Here is a 12,655-nt window from a genome sequence, read left to right on the forward strand (position 1 = left end):
TTATGTAACTCATGTCTCCTTTTCAAAAAGAATTTTAATACTTCTAACATGCACAAAATATAAATTGGAGCCCTACTCCTATTTTTCTGCTTTCTAAAGCATAATGGATTTTTTCTGAAATTCACTTCCAGATGAATTCTGGCTTTGTGTGTGTGAGAGAAAATGAGAGAAGGGAAAATACTTCAAAGACAAACCCAGGGAACATAATCATTGAACCATGTCAAGATGCTCTGGTTTTGTTGTCAAAGTGAACCCAGAGTTCCTTTTTAGGATTTCGTTTAGGACTGAATCAGAAGATTGATGTTCCAGAGAGTGATTTGTACCCTTTAAAAAATTATTATTGGGGCTGGAGAGATGGCTCAGCAGTTAGGAACACTGGTTGTTCTTGCAGAAGACCTGGGTTCAAATCCCAGAACCCACATGGCAGCTAACAACTGTCCACAACTCTAGTTCCAGGGGATCTGACAGCACTTACCTACATGCATACATATAAAATAAAAATAATAAAATATTTAAAATATTATTATGATGATAATTATTGTAATTATTGCTGTTGTTTGGTGATAGAGCCTTACTAGTTTAGCTTATTCTGGCCTTGAATGCAACCCTCTTGTCCTATCTCCCAAGTGCTGGAATTATAGGTTGCACAAAAAAAAAAAAAAAAAAACAGAGATTTTGATTTTAACATACAAAAGAGGGGAGCACTAAACCGGCAATTCTGTGATGTTGGGTACATATGTGTAGTTAAATGATTACTGTAGCCAAACAATATTGTACTTGAAAATCAAAGTGATATGCCCGTGATCTAACATAGTTACCGTTTCTTCTTTTGGTGTTAAGAACACCTAAAAGTTTTTTTTTTTCACCAAATTCCAGAAAACTATATAATGAACTGTAATCATCATGCTGTGCATTAAATCTTCAGGCATTTTCCGCCTACTTATGGGCAAGTCCACTCCAACTCTGACCTGTTTTCTCCATTCCAATTCTCATGTCTTTGACTTTCTGTTGGTTCTTCAGGCTAGGAGGCATACATGTCAGTAGGGGGCAGTCTCTGAAAGCAAAATCCATACAGCGCACTTAACTGTTAGAATCGTTTATCATAGCCTGCTTCTGCTTTAAATAATCCAGCAGATGAGAATTTGTGATTTTAAAAAATTGAGTATGCATAGCTATAAATTACAAATAATCTGTTTACAGACAAACATGCACATTTATTTTTAGGAGAGGGTAGTAATGAAAAGGCAAACTAAGATTATTTAAAGTTAGAGATGGATTGAAATGAGTAAAATTAAATTTGTTTGGTTTTTAATGTTTGTAGTTATATCTTCAATGATTGTAACTTTGATTTTATTTATATTTATATTTTATATAAAATTTTTACTTATTGTTTGTCTTCATTTCATTTCATTTTGATAGGGTCTCACTATGTAGCACTAGCTGTCCTGGAATATACCATGTAGACCAGGCTGGCCTCACCTGTGTCTGTCTCCCAAGCACCTGGATTAAAAGTGTGTGCTACCATGTCCAGCTAACATTTAATATTTTAATGGCAGCTGAAACGGAGTTGCCAAGTCTTAGGGTTTACTACAGTGGGAACAATCTCTACCCTTCATGATATGTTTCATTAGAATGGAATGGTGAAGCTTTTGGAAAACTAGGCTGTCGCACTAAATTTTCCCCTTCCCTCTCTCTCATCCGCCCTCACTCAGGGTCTTGTGGCCCTGTGCGGATCGACAAACCAGCAAAAGGGGATGACTTGCAAAGAAACGGCTCCTCAACAACTACCCCCCCACCCCACCCCCATTGCTTTCGCGCCTGCTCCATCTAATCCCATGGTCTGCCCTCGTCTTGCCCTGGGGAGCCTGCAAGACCTGCAGGACTTCAGCCTGGCAGTTCTCTCCACAGGCCTCACTCTGGGAGTTCCAAAATGCCCATACTAACTCTTCTCTTTTCATCTCTTTTCCGCTCAGCTAACTCTCCTTCCCCTTGTGCTAACTCTCCTTCCCCTTGTGCATGCACACCTGTCCTTAGCCCTGCCCCTTAATGAGCTAGACCCCTCCTGCAAAGCATGGGAAGGAGTTGGAGCCAGGGTTTATCAGAGGAATACCCGAGTCACATAGGCCCCTGAAGGCTTGCTGCCTATTTTCTCCTTGTGGTTGATTCTTCTCCATCTGCTTGTCTTTTTGGTAGGATGGTCTCCTTAGTGCTCATGTAGACCTCATTCCTACTGAATAAACCTTTAATAACCATCAGTGTCTTTAAAAAAAATCTTAAAACAATCTTTTTATTCTTTGACAGTCTCATGCATACATACATTGATCATATCCACCAAGCCTTCCTTTGACTCCCAGTGCTTTTTCCTCCCACTTTCATGTCCTCACCTTTGCTTGTTTGTTGTTGTGTTGTTTTGTTTGTTATTGTTATTGTTTTGTAACCCATTGAGTATTAGTGCTGCCTGCTGGAATATTGACTGGTCTTGTTGTCTTGGTCTTGGGCAGGTCTTGGGCAGTTAACCATAATTGCAGTGAGTTTGTGAATGCAATGGCCATGTCATGTCCAGAAGACAGCATTTCACAGCACTCCTCCCTATCCTTTAGCTCTTACATTCTTTCCACCTGTTTTCCTGTTTCTTGAACCTTGTAGGGTAAATATGGATGTCCATCTAAGGCTAAGCACTCATGGTCATTTACTCTCAGCACTCTGACAAGTTATGAGTCTCTGCATTACCCGCTGTCCACTGAAGAAGAAGCTTCCCTAGTCAAGGTTGAGAACAGCACTAATCTGTGTGTATAAACATGAATATTAACCATACCTCTTTTGGCTGTCATGTATGGCAGTGCTTCCAGGATACATAATGTTTGACACCAGGTGGTGATACTTGTGATCACGTAGCTAGCTCAGGACCTAGCATAGTTACAGATGTACATACAGACCCAACAGGACTTTCTCTTGTTTTTATTCCCTCTTCACTCTGATCACAAACATAGAGAGCTGCAATTAGTTCCAAATAACTACGTCCTACTTTTAAAGTTTTGTTTGAAATGTTTCTCCTGTCTCATCACCCCTACACATGCGTAGCTACTCTGAATTCTCTTATTGCTTTTTTCTCAAGAAGTATCTTAATCATTCCCATCATTCTTCAGAGAAATATTTAAGAAACCAGATATTTTGCATTTTTTTTTCTTCCTCACTAGAAGGCATTCTTGTCATAGACAGAATTTGATTTGAAAGAAAACCTATACTATGCTACAGATGGCTTGTGTCCCTGAACTGTACCACAAGGAGTACCTGATTTTTGATGTCAGGAGTGGTGGCCCAAGTGTAAACAAGTACAAAGAAATGTTGGCTTTTCAGTGTTTTTTTGTTTTTTGTTTTTTTATTTTGATGGTCACAATTGCTACTCTAATTTTTGTGGAGGTTTGAGATTCTGTCACTGTAAAGATTTCATTATGAGGTAAGAGATAAGATTTTCTGACTCTGTGGTCCTTATTTCTGCTTGATTTTGCTGAAATGCTAAGCTTAGAATTTGTAGCAAGCCTAAAATGATCAGCTAGGAACAGAGCTGTTTCAAAACATGCAGACTTCTCCAGTTCTTTTCTGACTGGACCAAGCAGGTGTGCAATATGAGAGGGCTTCCTAAATGACTGCTAATTTCTGCTTCTCACTGAGAACCACTTCTCCAGAGAGACAGCTCAAGGACTCTCCCTGCAGTGGTTTTCAAAGAGTGTCAGAGCCATTGTGTTGCTGTAAAAATAGTGCAATCCTATCATCTAGTATCTGTACTTTTAACAAGGAAGTCCTTAGATTTGCAGAATTTCTTTTCTTTTTCTTTCTTTTTTCTTTTTTTTTTTTCCTTTTTATTTTGTTGAGATAGGGTCTCACTGTAGCCCCAGCTGGGCTGGGACTCAGTATGTGGAACATCCCAGGCTGGCCTCAGTTTCATAGAGATCCACCTGCCTCTGCTTTCCAAGTGCTGGAATTAAAGGCATACACCATCATACCTGGCAACTAGCAGGATTTTGATCACACAGATTCAATAATTATATAAGTCTCTCAAGTTGCATTCCTCCCATATGATGAGAGCATTGTCACAGTAAAGCCTGCTATTTTGTCTTTCTTCCTCAGCTTCCAGTAGTGGTTTTCTTTATAGATCCACTTTCCTACTGACTTATCACCCTGATGTTTGCTTACACTTCATCGTTTTATGCTCTGTGGTCCTTCGGACTTCAGGTATTAGTTCATAGTGAATCATTTTCTTAGCTGAAGATTCATCTAGGGCGACAACTAAGACATGGGTGCTTCTTGTGTGCCACAGCCCACCTAAGTCCTTAATAAATACAGGTTTCCATATTGTAAAAGTAATATTACTGAAAATTTCCTCATAGAGAATTTTAGAATGTAAATAGAATGCCTATTTCAATGCCAGATATCTTAAAAGAAAAACCACTTAAGTAGTTGCTATAACTCAACCACAAAGGTATTTTTCTCTATTAATTATGCCACATTAAGTCTATTTTCCTATTCTTTTTGTTTTTTTTCTTTTACTCCTTAAAACTGTTCACAGAAAAGCGTACATATGACACTCAATGATTCTTCAACTCAGGCCTTAATGTAAATCAACAAAAGTTTTTTTTAATTTTTTGGTATTTTTATTTTATGTGTGAGTATATTGTCTGGATGTGTGTAAGTGCACCTGTGTCGCACAGTGCCCATGGAGGTCTGAGAAGGGTGTCAGATCCCCTGGAACTGTAGTTAAGGATGGCCGTTTGCCGCCGTGTGGGTGCTGGGAATCGAACCCTGATCCTCTGCAAGAGCAGCCTGTGCTCTTACCCGCTGAGCCACCTCTCCAGCCCCAAATCAACAAAAATTTTAATGCAAGTAGAACAGTGAAGAGAAGAGAAATGAAAGAAAGCAATGCAAATCCTGTCTTGTCAGTGAATCAGTTGATAATCGCAGAGGTCAGGACTCTGCTGTAAACTAGTGAGCTAAAAGTGTTTGCGGAGAATTTACTGTGCTGTCAGTAAACAGTTTAATTGTGAACACTTGCACAATAGCTCTTGTTTTGTGTTTATGAGATTTGAGACATTCAGTGGGTCACTTACAAGGTGAATAGATGCCTCATACTCCAAAATAGGAATATTAATAAGGATCTTTTATTTTTTTGGAGACAAGGTCTCACTATTATCCTTGGCTGGCTTTGAAAACTTACTGTATAGACCACGTTGCCCTTGAATTCACTGAGATCCACTTGCCTTTGCCTCGCTAGTGCTGGGGTTAAAGGCGCCTGCTACTTGGCTTGCCTAAAGGGAGAAATTACATTTCTTGGGCTATGATTTATGAATACATATTTTGCATAACACTTAGAACCACTTTACGAGGAAGGTTCTCTTACTCCACTTTTATAGGAAATGGATAGAGAGGTCAAGTAACATGTCCCAGGTCCTAGAATTGTTAAGTAGTGGGACTAGGAGTAGACCAGGCATCTGGGCCCAAAGCCGCATTTTCACTGCTGCACAGTGTGTCATGTGAAGGACTTGCATTATTGCTTTTGGAGACTTGCTTCTGTTGCATATGGAAGCGTGTCACTGTCTTGATACTTTTCTGTTATAAGTTTGCCCATTTAAGATTTTATATTAACTGGAGTTTAGTTTAATTTGATTTAGTTATAAATCTTACGGCCATGGGGCTGGAGAGCTGGCTCAGTGGTTAAGAACACTGGCTGCTGTTGTAGAAGACCTGGGTTCAAATCCCAGTACCCACATGACAGCTAGTAGCTGTCCATAACGCCAGTTCCAGGGACTCCAATGCACTCTTCTGTCTTCTGCGGGCATTGCACGACATGGGTGCACTTAGATACATGCAGGCAATACACCCATACACATAAAATAAAAATAATTAAAAAAAATTTTAAATAAATTTTATGGCCAGTTTTATGCAGTTTGCTTCTGCTCTCACTCTTGCCCTTTCAGGCCTTTCTGAGCTCAAGGATATTGAAACAGGAGTGCAACATATTTTAGCAGACATGATTGCTAAAGACAAAGATACGCTTGACTTCATTCGAGACTTGTAAGTAACTTTTTTTGTAGCTTTCTGCTTTGTGAGGCTCCTGCTGTTAAGGGTTCTGTGATTAGTGCCAACACCAGTGTTCATTCAAAACCTGGTTTTCAGAATTTTTTTTAGTACCAGAACTCTTTGTTCAAACAACAGAACCCTAACACATAAAGCAGATAAATGTTGGTTTAATTGGATCCTGGGCAGGGAGCCTGGAGCTCTGCCTGCTTATCCTCTTTCTTCTGAGACACTTGAATGGAGGACTCTGACAAGTCCAATTTAAAAGGTAATGCTTTACATGGTGTGTAGGAGAGTTTCATGTTCATTTAGAGGAGGTGGCATTGCTTTCTAAATATGTTGTTTATGATGTGTGTTGCTTCATTGTATAATACTTCATTTCTGATATTTGTTGTATTATTTGCTTTTGTGGCATTGTGATGAACAGAACCAACTTAGAGGAGGAAACCTTTATTTTAACTCGCAGTTTCAGAGGTCTTAGTTCATTATGGTGGAAGATGTGGTGAAGCTGCTCAGTTCACAAAATGGCAGCCAGGAAACAGAGGGCGGGGAAAAGCAATGCTGGGCTGGCCTCTGTTTCTCCTTATATTCCACTGGTGTGTGGACCCTCCTTCCTATCTTATGAGACCGTGCTGCCCACGTTCATGGTGGTTTTTCCCTCCAGTTAGTTAATACTTTTTGGCAATGCTCTTACAGACCTGCCAGTGTCCTCGGTGTGCCTCCGTAATCTTAGGTGCTTCTAAATCCAGTCAAATTGAAAAAACTAACCATTACACCCGTGGTTGGGTTGCCTTGAAAATTCGTGATAACAGGTATGGACAGAAATACTGGTCTTAAGTGAATTTTACCTTTTGAAAAGAATGGCTTGGCCATGCCATCTCAGCCCAGTTTTATGAGAATAAAGTGCTTTTCCAGAGCCCACTTAGGTTTATTGATTGTGTCTCATTAAAAAAAAGAAGACATTAATTTAAAGCTTTATTTTTTTCATACTAGCTTTATAAATTGCCCTGGTACATCTTCATCCTTTTTCTCCATTATTTTTACCACTTAATTGACTGTGACTGCCTAATTCAGTGGTTGGGGAAGGATGACTAGATTATTGGTCTGATTGCTGTAGAAAATTTTGGTCTTTTGGTAGACCCTGTAGATAATATTTAACTTGGGCATTTTGGAGTGTTTGGGTTGAGATGTAAACTAATCTTTTATCTCTAGGACATACTCTAGCATGATAGTAATACTAGTTTCATATTTGGCAGTGGTTTAACTATCTTTTTCATATAACTTTGTAAAATGGAAAGTACATGTAAATAACTTTTTTAAAAAAATTGTGTTTCTGAGCAGGTGCCAACATAGATACATTTGTATCCAGTCATCTCTGGCAAAAGTATCCTCAAAAAAAGTAAATGAGAAAGACATTGGTAAGTTTCAGCTCTACCAGAACTTTTCATGCAACATAAGAAACATCCAGCATCATCAGGTAAATAAGGAAGCGCTTATGCATGCTCATAGTAATAACAATGAGAATGCTTTGGATTGGCTTACAATTTTATTAAGAATTTAAAGTTTTATGTCTACTATTTTCTTTTTTGTTTTGCATAAAAATCTTACAATATTGTCATTTTCCTAATTTCACAAATGGAAAACTGAAGACCGGAAAAATTAGTGACACTAAAAACTTTTAGCAGAGCCGACACTGTAATAACTCCTATCTCAGCCTTCTAATTTCATTTTTCAGTTTGTTTATTAAACATAGTCATAGGCTGTATACTTGGAGAATTAGGTTTTAAATAATATGTTGGGGGGAGAGGAGTTACAAACCAAAATTACAGTAAGACTGTACATACATAGTTATGGTAACCAGTGTTCTCAGTTTTCTTTATCTGGCTTTGAGCTGTGGCTCTTCATTCCAGTCTTACTGACTCCTTTTAACATTTCATGTAGGGCAGGTCTACTGCTGGCAGGCTCCTATAGATTCTTCTTTACTGTGAAGTCTTAATTTGTTTCTTTTTCTTTTAAAATTTAACTGTAGTAAAATATACATAACACCCTTAATCATTTTAAGCATATAGTTCGGTGTATAAATTTTAGTGTATTATATACCCAAATTTGGAACTTTTTTTGTTTTTGAGAAATCTGATGTCACTCCAATTTTCTGTCTTCTAAAAATGCTGAAGCTGTCCTATGTTATTTTATTCATTGTCTTTAGTGCTTTTAATGTTGTTTGGGGAGGGGGAGATTTGAAATCACACGATTGTTAGTATTCTCTAAATCCTATCTGCACTTTGCTAAAGAGAGGCCAGTGGGAACTATTAAAATATTTTACTTTTTATGTGATATTTAATGGTCATCATTTAAAATGTAATTTAAGCTGGGCATGGTGGTGCATGTCTTTAATCCCAGCACTTGGGAGGAAGAGGCAGGTGGATCTCTGTGAGATCGAGGCCAACCTGGTCTACATAGCGAGTTCTAGGCCATCCAGGGCTACCGAGAGACCCTGTCTCCAACAAACAAACAAACAAACGGTAATTTAAAAACATGACACAAACATGAAACAACTTTTTCATGTAACATGACATTAAGAGTCTTCAATTATCACACAACTACTTCTTGAATATAATGTGCTGGGTATAATGTGCTGAGTATAGATAGAGAGGGCATACCCACTTCTCTTGAAGATTTGAAACAATTTACTGTTATATCTGGTTGTTTACTTTTGCGTGCACTCTATTTGTCGTATGCAATGAAACGTACTTTGAATAATTTGGAAAAATGTAGGTAAAGGGAATTTTACTTTGTAAATTGTACTTGCCTAATTATAGACTAACTACAAATACAGGATTATGAAAAACAATTTTTAATACTACCGGTGACAAGGGCTCAGTGTGTAGCTTTGGTAAAGTGGTTTCCTACAAAGTACATGGCCCTGAGTTCTGTCCTCAGCAACTAACACACACACACATACACACACACAAATAAATAAGCAAACAAATAAATACCAATGACTAAATTTACTAAAATTCCAGTTACAGAAATGACTTTGGCATCATATTTTGTTTCTGTTGTGTTTTTTAAAATTGAGTGCTTATTTAGCACATATCGTATTCTGACCTTGTGACTGAATTTAAGTTTATGATTGCTATTGATAATGGGCTTCTGGAAATGACAGTACTGAAACCTGAGAAGGCAGACTACTTTGGAAATGTCAGTTTGAAAACAATCCTGTGTTTTAAGAAAATTTTAAGTTCTTTTGGGCCTAACGGATGATGCTAGGTCATGGAGGTAGCCTTCTAGTACCTGTAGTGCTGAATCGTACTTGTTAGCCTCCATGTAAATCTGCCCACATATAGTACCCCACAGGGCAGAAGTGGATGAAATGATGAAAGGCAGTAGGAAAGGAACATTGCCTGCAGTTTTGACTCTGGCAATAGTTGGACCTGTTAATTCTTCTGGCTGCATCATGTTTCTTTCTTCTGCATATTGGTCCTTAGTGAGCTCTTCTAACACATGAATTTATAACTCAGTCTGTGTATTCTCCCAGGAGACCTTGCATTCCTGTTCTTTTTGTTGCTTCTTTCACTAATGTCCTGTGCTGTTCTTCGGTCATTGTCCTCACCACTGATTGCACAGTAGTTTTGCTTTATCCACTATTCGCTTTCAACTTCAGTTTCTGGTTTAATCTGTATGATGTCTCATGTTAAGAACATCTTTCTATTCTTAGTTTGTTGAGCATTTTCATTAGGAAGGGCTCCTGGATTTTGTCAGATGTTTCTGGATAGTGAGATGATCATGTGATTCTTTTTTATTTAGTTGATATAATTCAACATTAATTGATTTTGGGATGTTAAACCAACTGGGCCTTCCTGGAATAAATTCTACTTTATCCTGATGTATAATCCTTTCTATGTGTTTCTGGATTTGGTTTTTTGAGGAATTTTACATCTATATTACTAAGAGAATTACATCTATATTACTGACCGGTAGTTTTCTTGTGAAACCTTGTCTGTTTTTGTGTTGGGCTAAAGTAGGCCTTATAGGCCGAGTTCTCCTTCCTTTTGTACTTTTGAAATTTTTTCTAAAGAATTGGTGTTCATTATTTTTTAAACTGTAAAATTTCTAGATATCCTGAGCCTGGTCATTTCTTTGTGGGAAAATTTAAAGTATTAATTCAATATTCTTGCTATAGATCTATTCAGATTTTCTGTTTCTTTTTTAAATTTGATTTTGTTTCTGCCTTTTGAATATTTCATCCATTTTATCTTAGTCTAATTTGGCATAGATGTTGTTAGTATTATTCCTTTAATTTCTATAAGATCCATAGTTAATAGCCTCTCTTTTGCTTCTAATTTTGGTGATCGATTAGTCCAGCAAAAGGTCTGTCAAATTTTAAAGATATTTTTAAAGAATCAGTATTTGGTTTTGTTGATATTCTCACTTTTGCTTCCTATTCTTTTTAAAAATATTTTGTTATTTTTATTTTATGTGTATGGGTATTTTGCTTGTGTGGATAGATGTACCCATGTTGTACAGTGCCCATGGAGGTCAGAAGAGAGTGTCGGATTCCCTGGAACTGGAGTTACAGATGGTTGTTAGCTGAGATGTCAGTACTGGGAATCGAACCCTTGTTCCTCTGCAAGAGCAGTCAGTGCTTTTAACCACTGAGTCATCTCTCCATCCCCCTTACTTCCTATTCTTTTATTAATTTTTGTTTTATTCTTTATTTTCTTCTGTTTGATTGTTTTAGGTTCAATTTGTAATTCTCAAAGAAGGATTTTTTAAAAAAATGCTTTTAAAGAGTTGCTCTTTAAAAGGAGAAGGATATGAATTTAAATACTATTCCTGTTTGGTAACTTTGTGATCTGGGAAAGTTAGAAAAATTTTTATATCAAATGCCAATTACATACATCTCATTGCTCTCTGTAGGATTACTTGAATTATTGTATTTTAAGTGCTCAGATGGGTCCTATAATATATTAGTGCTTAATAAATGGTAAAAAATTATAGCTATTGAAGAGTCCTTTCAGTTTGCTTTTATCTTAATACAAATTATCTTTTCAATATTATAAAAAGTATATCCTTTCAATTTCTGGTGATAAAACTTTTCAAATAGTAGAATCTGAAAATGAAATTTTAGGTCACCAAGATCTCTATGAATATGACAGATTGACTTTGTACCTATATCTCATTTTGTAAAAGTTTGTTGGGATTTTCTTTGGGTTTATGGAGTGTATGTGTGTTTTTTACATGTTCATGTGGATGTATGTACTTGTGTATGTAGGTGCACATGTGTGTGTGTGTGTGCTTGCAAGTGGAAGCTAGAGGTTAATATCTTTCTATTGCTCTTATTTTATTGAGACAAGGTTTCTCACTGAACCTGGAGCTCATCAATTGTCTTCACTGGTTAGCCAATAAGCTTCAGGGGTCTGCCTGTCTCTTCCTCTTCAGTGCTGTCATTACAGATGCAAGCCATCATACTCTGCTTTTACGTGGGTTTTGGAATCTGAACTCAGGTTCTCATGCTTGTGTGGCAAGCATTTTACCAACTGAGCCATCTCCTAGCCCTTCTTATGTTCTTTATGAGAAAGATGGGTTACTTGAAGAAAGTGTAAACAAATTATTTTAATACTTTTTTGTACATTAAAATAAAGCAATATAGTTTTTGACTAGATAAGCACTTAATCTGTTTCATAAATGTAGACTGGTTAAATTTATCCTTGCTTCATGGATTATCAGTCTTTGATATGTTTGTGCTCAGATTCTGGCAATTAACCGTGGAGAGAATTTGAAGGTACTGACGGTCAAGATCAACATTCCTGATGGAGTCAAGAATGAATTCTGTAGGTGGTGCATACAAAACAGGTCTGTTCATATCTGTTGAATTTCCTTTCTAATATCCTGTGCTAATGCTATTGTGTACTGATATGTTAGAAAAGCACATGACATTGCTTCCCTTTTGTATTAAAAAAAAGAAGTATGGGCCAGAGAAGATGGCTTAGTGGGTAATGGTGCTTGCTGCCAAGCTTAATGACCTGAGTTCAGACCCTGGGCCCCACATGGTAGAGGGAGAGAACCAACTCTGAGGTTTGCACAATGACATCATAATCACTTGATATATTTCTCAGAATGCATCCTCTTCATTAGTTAATATACAGCTATACCTTGCTGTGCCTATTAGAATCTTTTATAATGAGTATGTTTTCCCTTGTGAAAAAAACAAGTAACAAATATTTTATATGTAACACATCTGAACTGTTTTACTCATTGAAGATCGAAAGAAAGTTATAATTTATATCTCAACAAACTATGCGTGATCTATATAAAATACTTGGCACATTAGGGCTAATTGAAATAAGGATTAAACTTATTGGCTATTTTAAAGAGCTTTTAAGCAATTTTAGAAATAAACTTTTCATTTGTTAATAAAACTTTTAGGATATCAGCGTGTATCTGTATAGCCCTTTGACTTTTAGTTTTAACTTTTTGAATATGTTTGATCCTTAAAACATTCTATTTGATTGGTATAGCAGAGTTTGTAGTTAGCATTTGTCCTTGAGAAAGCCAATGTGAAGATGTAAAGTGACTTCTC

The 12,655-nt window shown here is 37.1% G+C and overlaps 1 protein-coding gene across 2 annotated transcripts in view; it reads left to right on the forward strand.

Moving 5' to 3' along the window:
- Positions 1 to 12,655, forward strand: part of Srbd1 (S1 RNA binding domain 1) — a 209,274-nt gene that overhangs the window by 34,073 nt on the left and 162,546 nt on the right. For both annotated transcript variants that reach the window (XM_008823071.3, XM_029558632.1), the window contains exons 8-10: positions 5,973 to 6,069; positions 7,414 to 7,549; positions 11,825 to 11,928. In XM_008823071.3, coding sequence (XP_008821293.1) covers positions 5,973 to 6,069; positions 7,414 to 7,549; positions 11,825 to 11,928 — 337 coding nt within the window. The remainder of the gene's footprint in view (positions 1 to 5,972; positions 6,070 to 7,413; positions 7,550 to 11,824; positions 11,929 to 12,655) is intronic.

The sequence above is a fragment of the Nannospalax galili genome, unplaced genomic scaffold, assembly GCF_000622305.1.
Source record: "Nannospalax galili isolate Female #2095 unplaced genomic scaffold, S.galili_v1.0 scaffold286, whole genome shotgun sequence".
NCBI classification, from domain to species: domain Eukaryota; kingdom Metazoa; phylum Chordata; class Mammalia; order Rodentia; family Spalacidae; genus Nannospalax; species Nannospalax galili.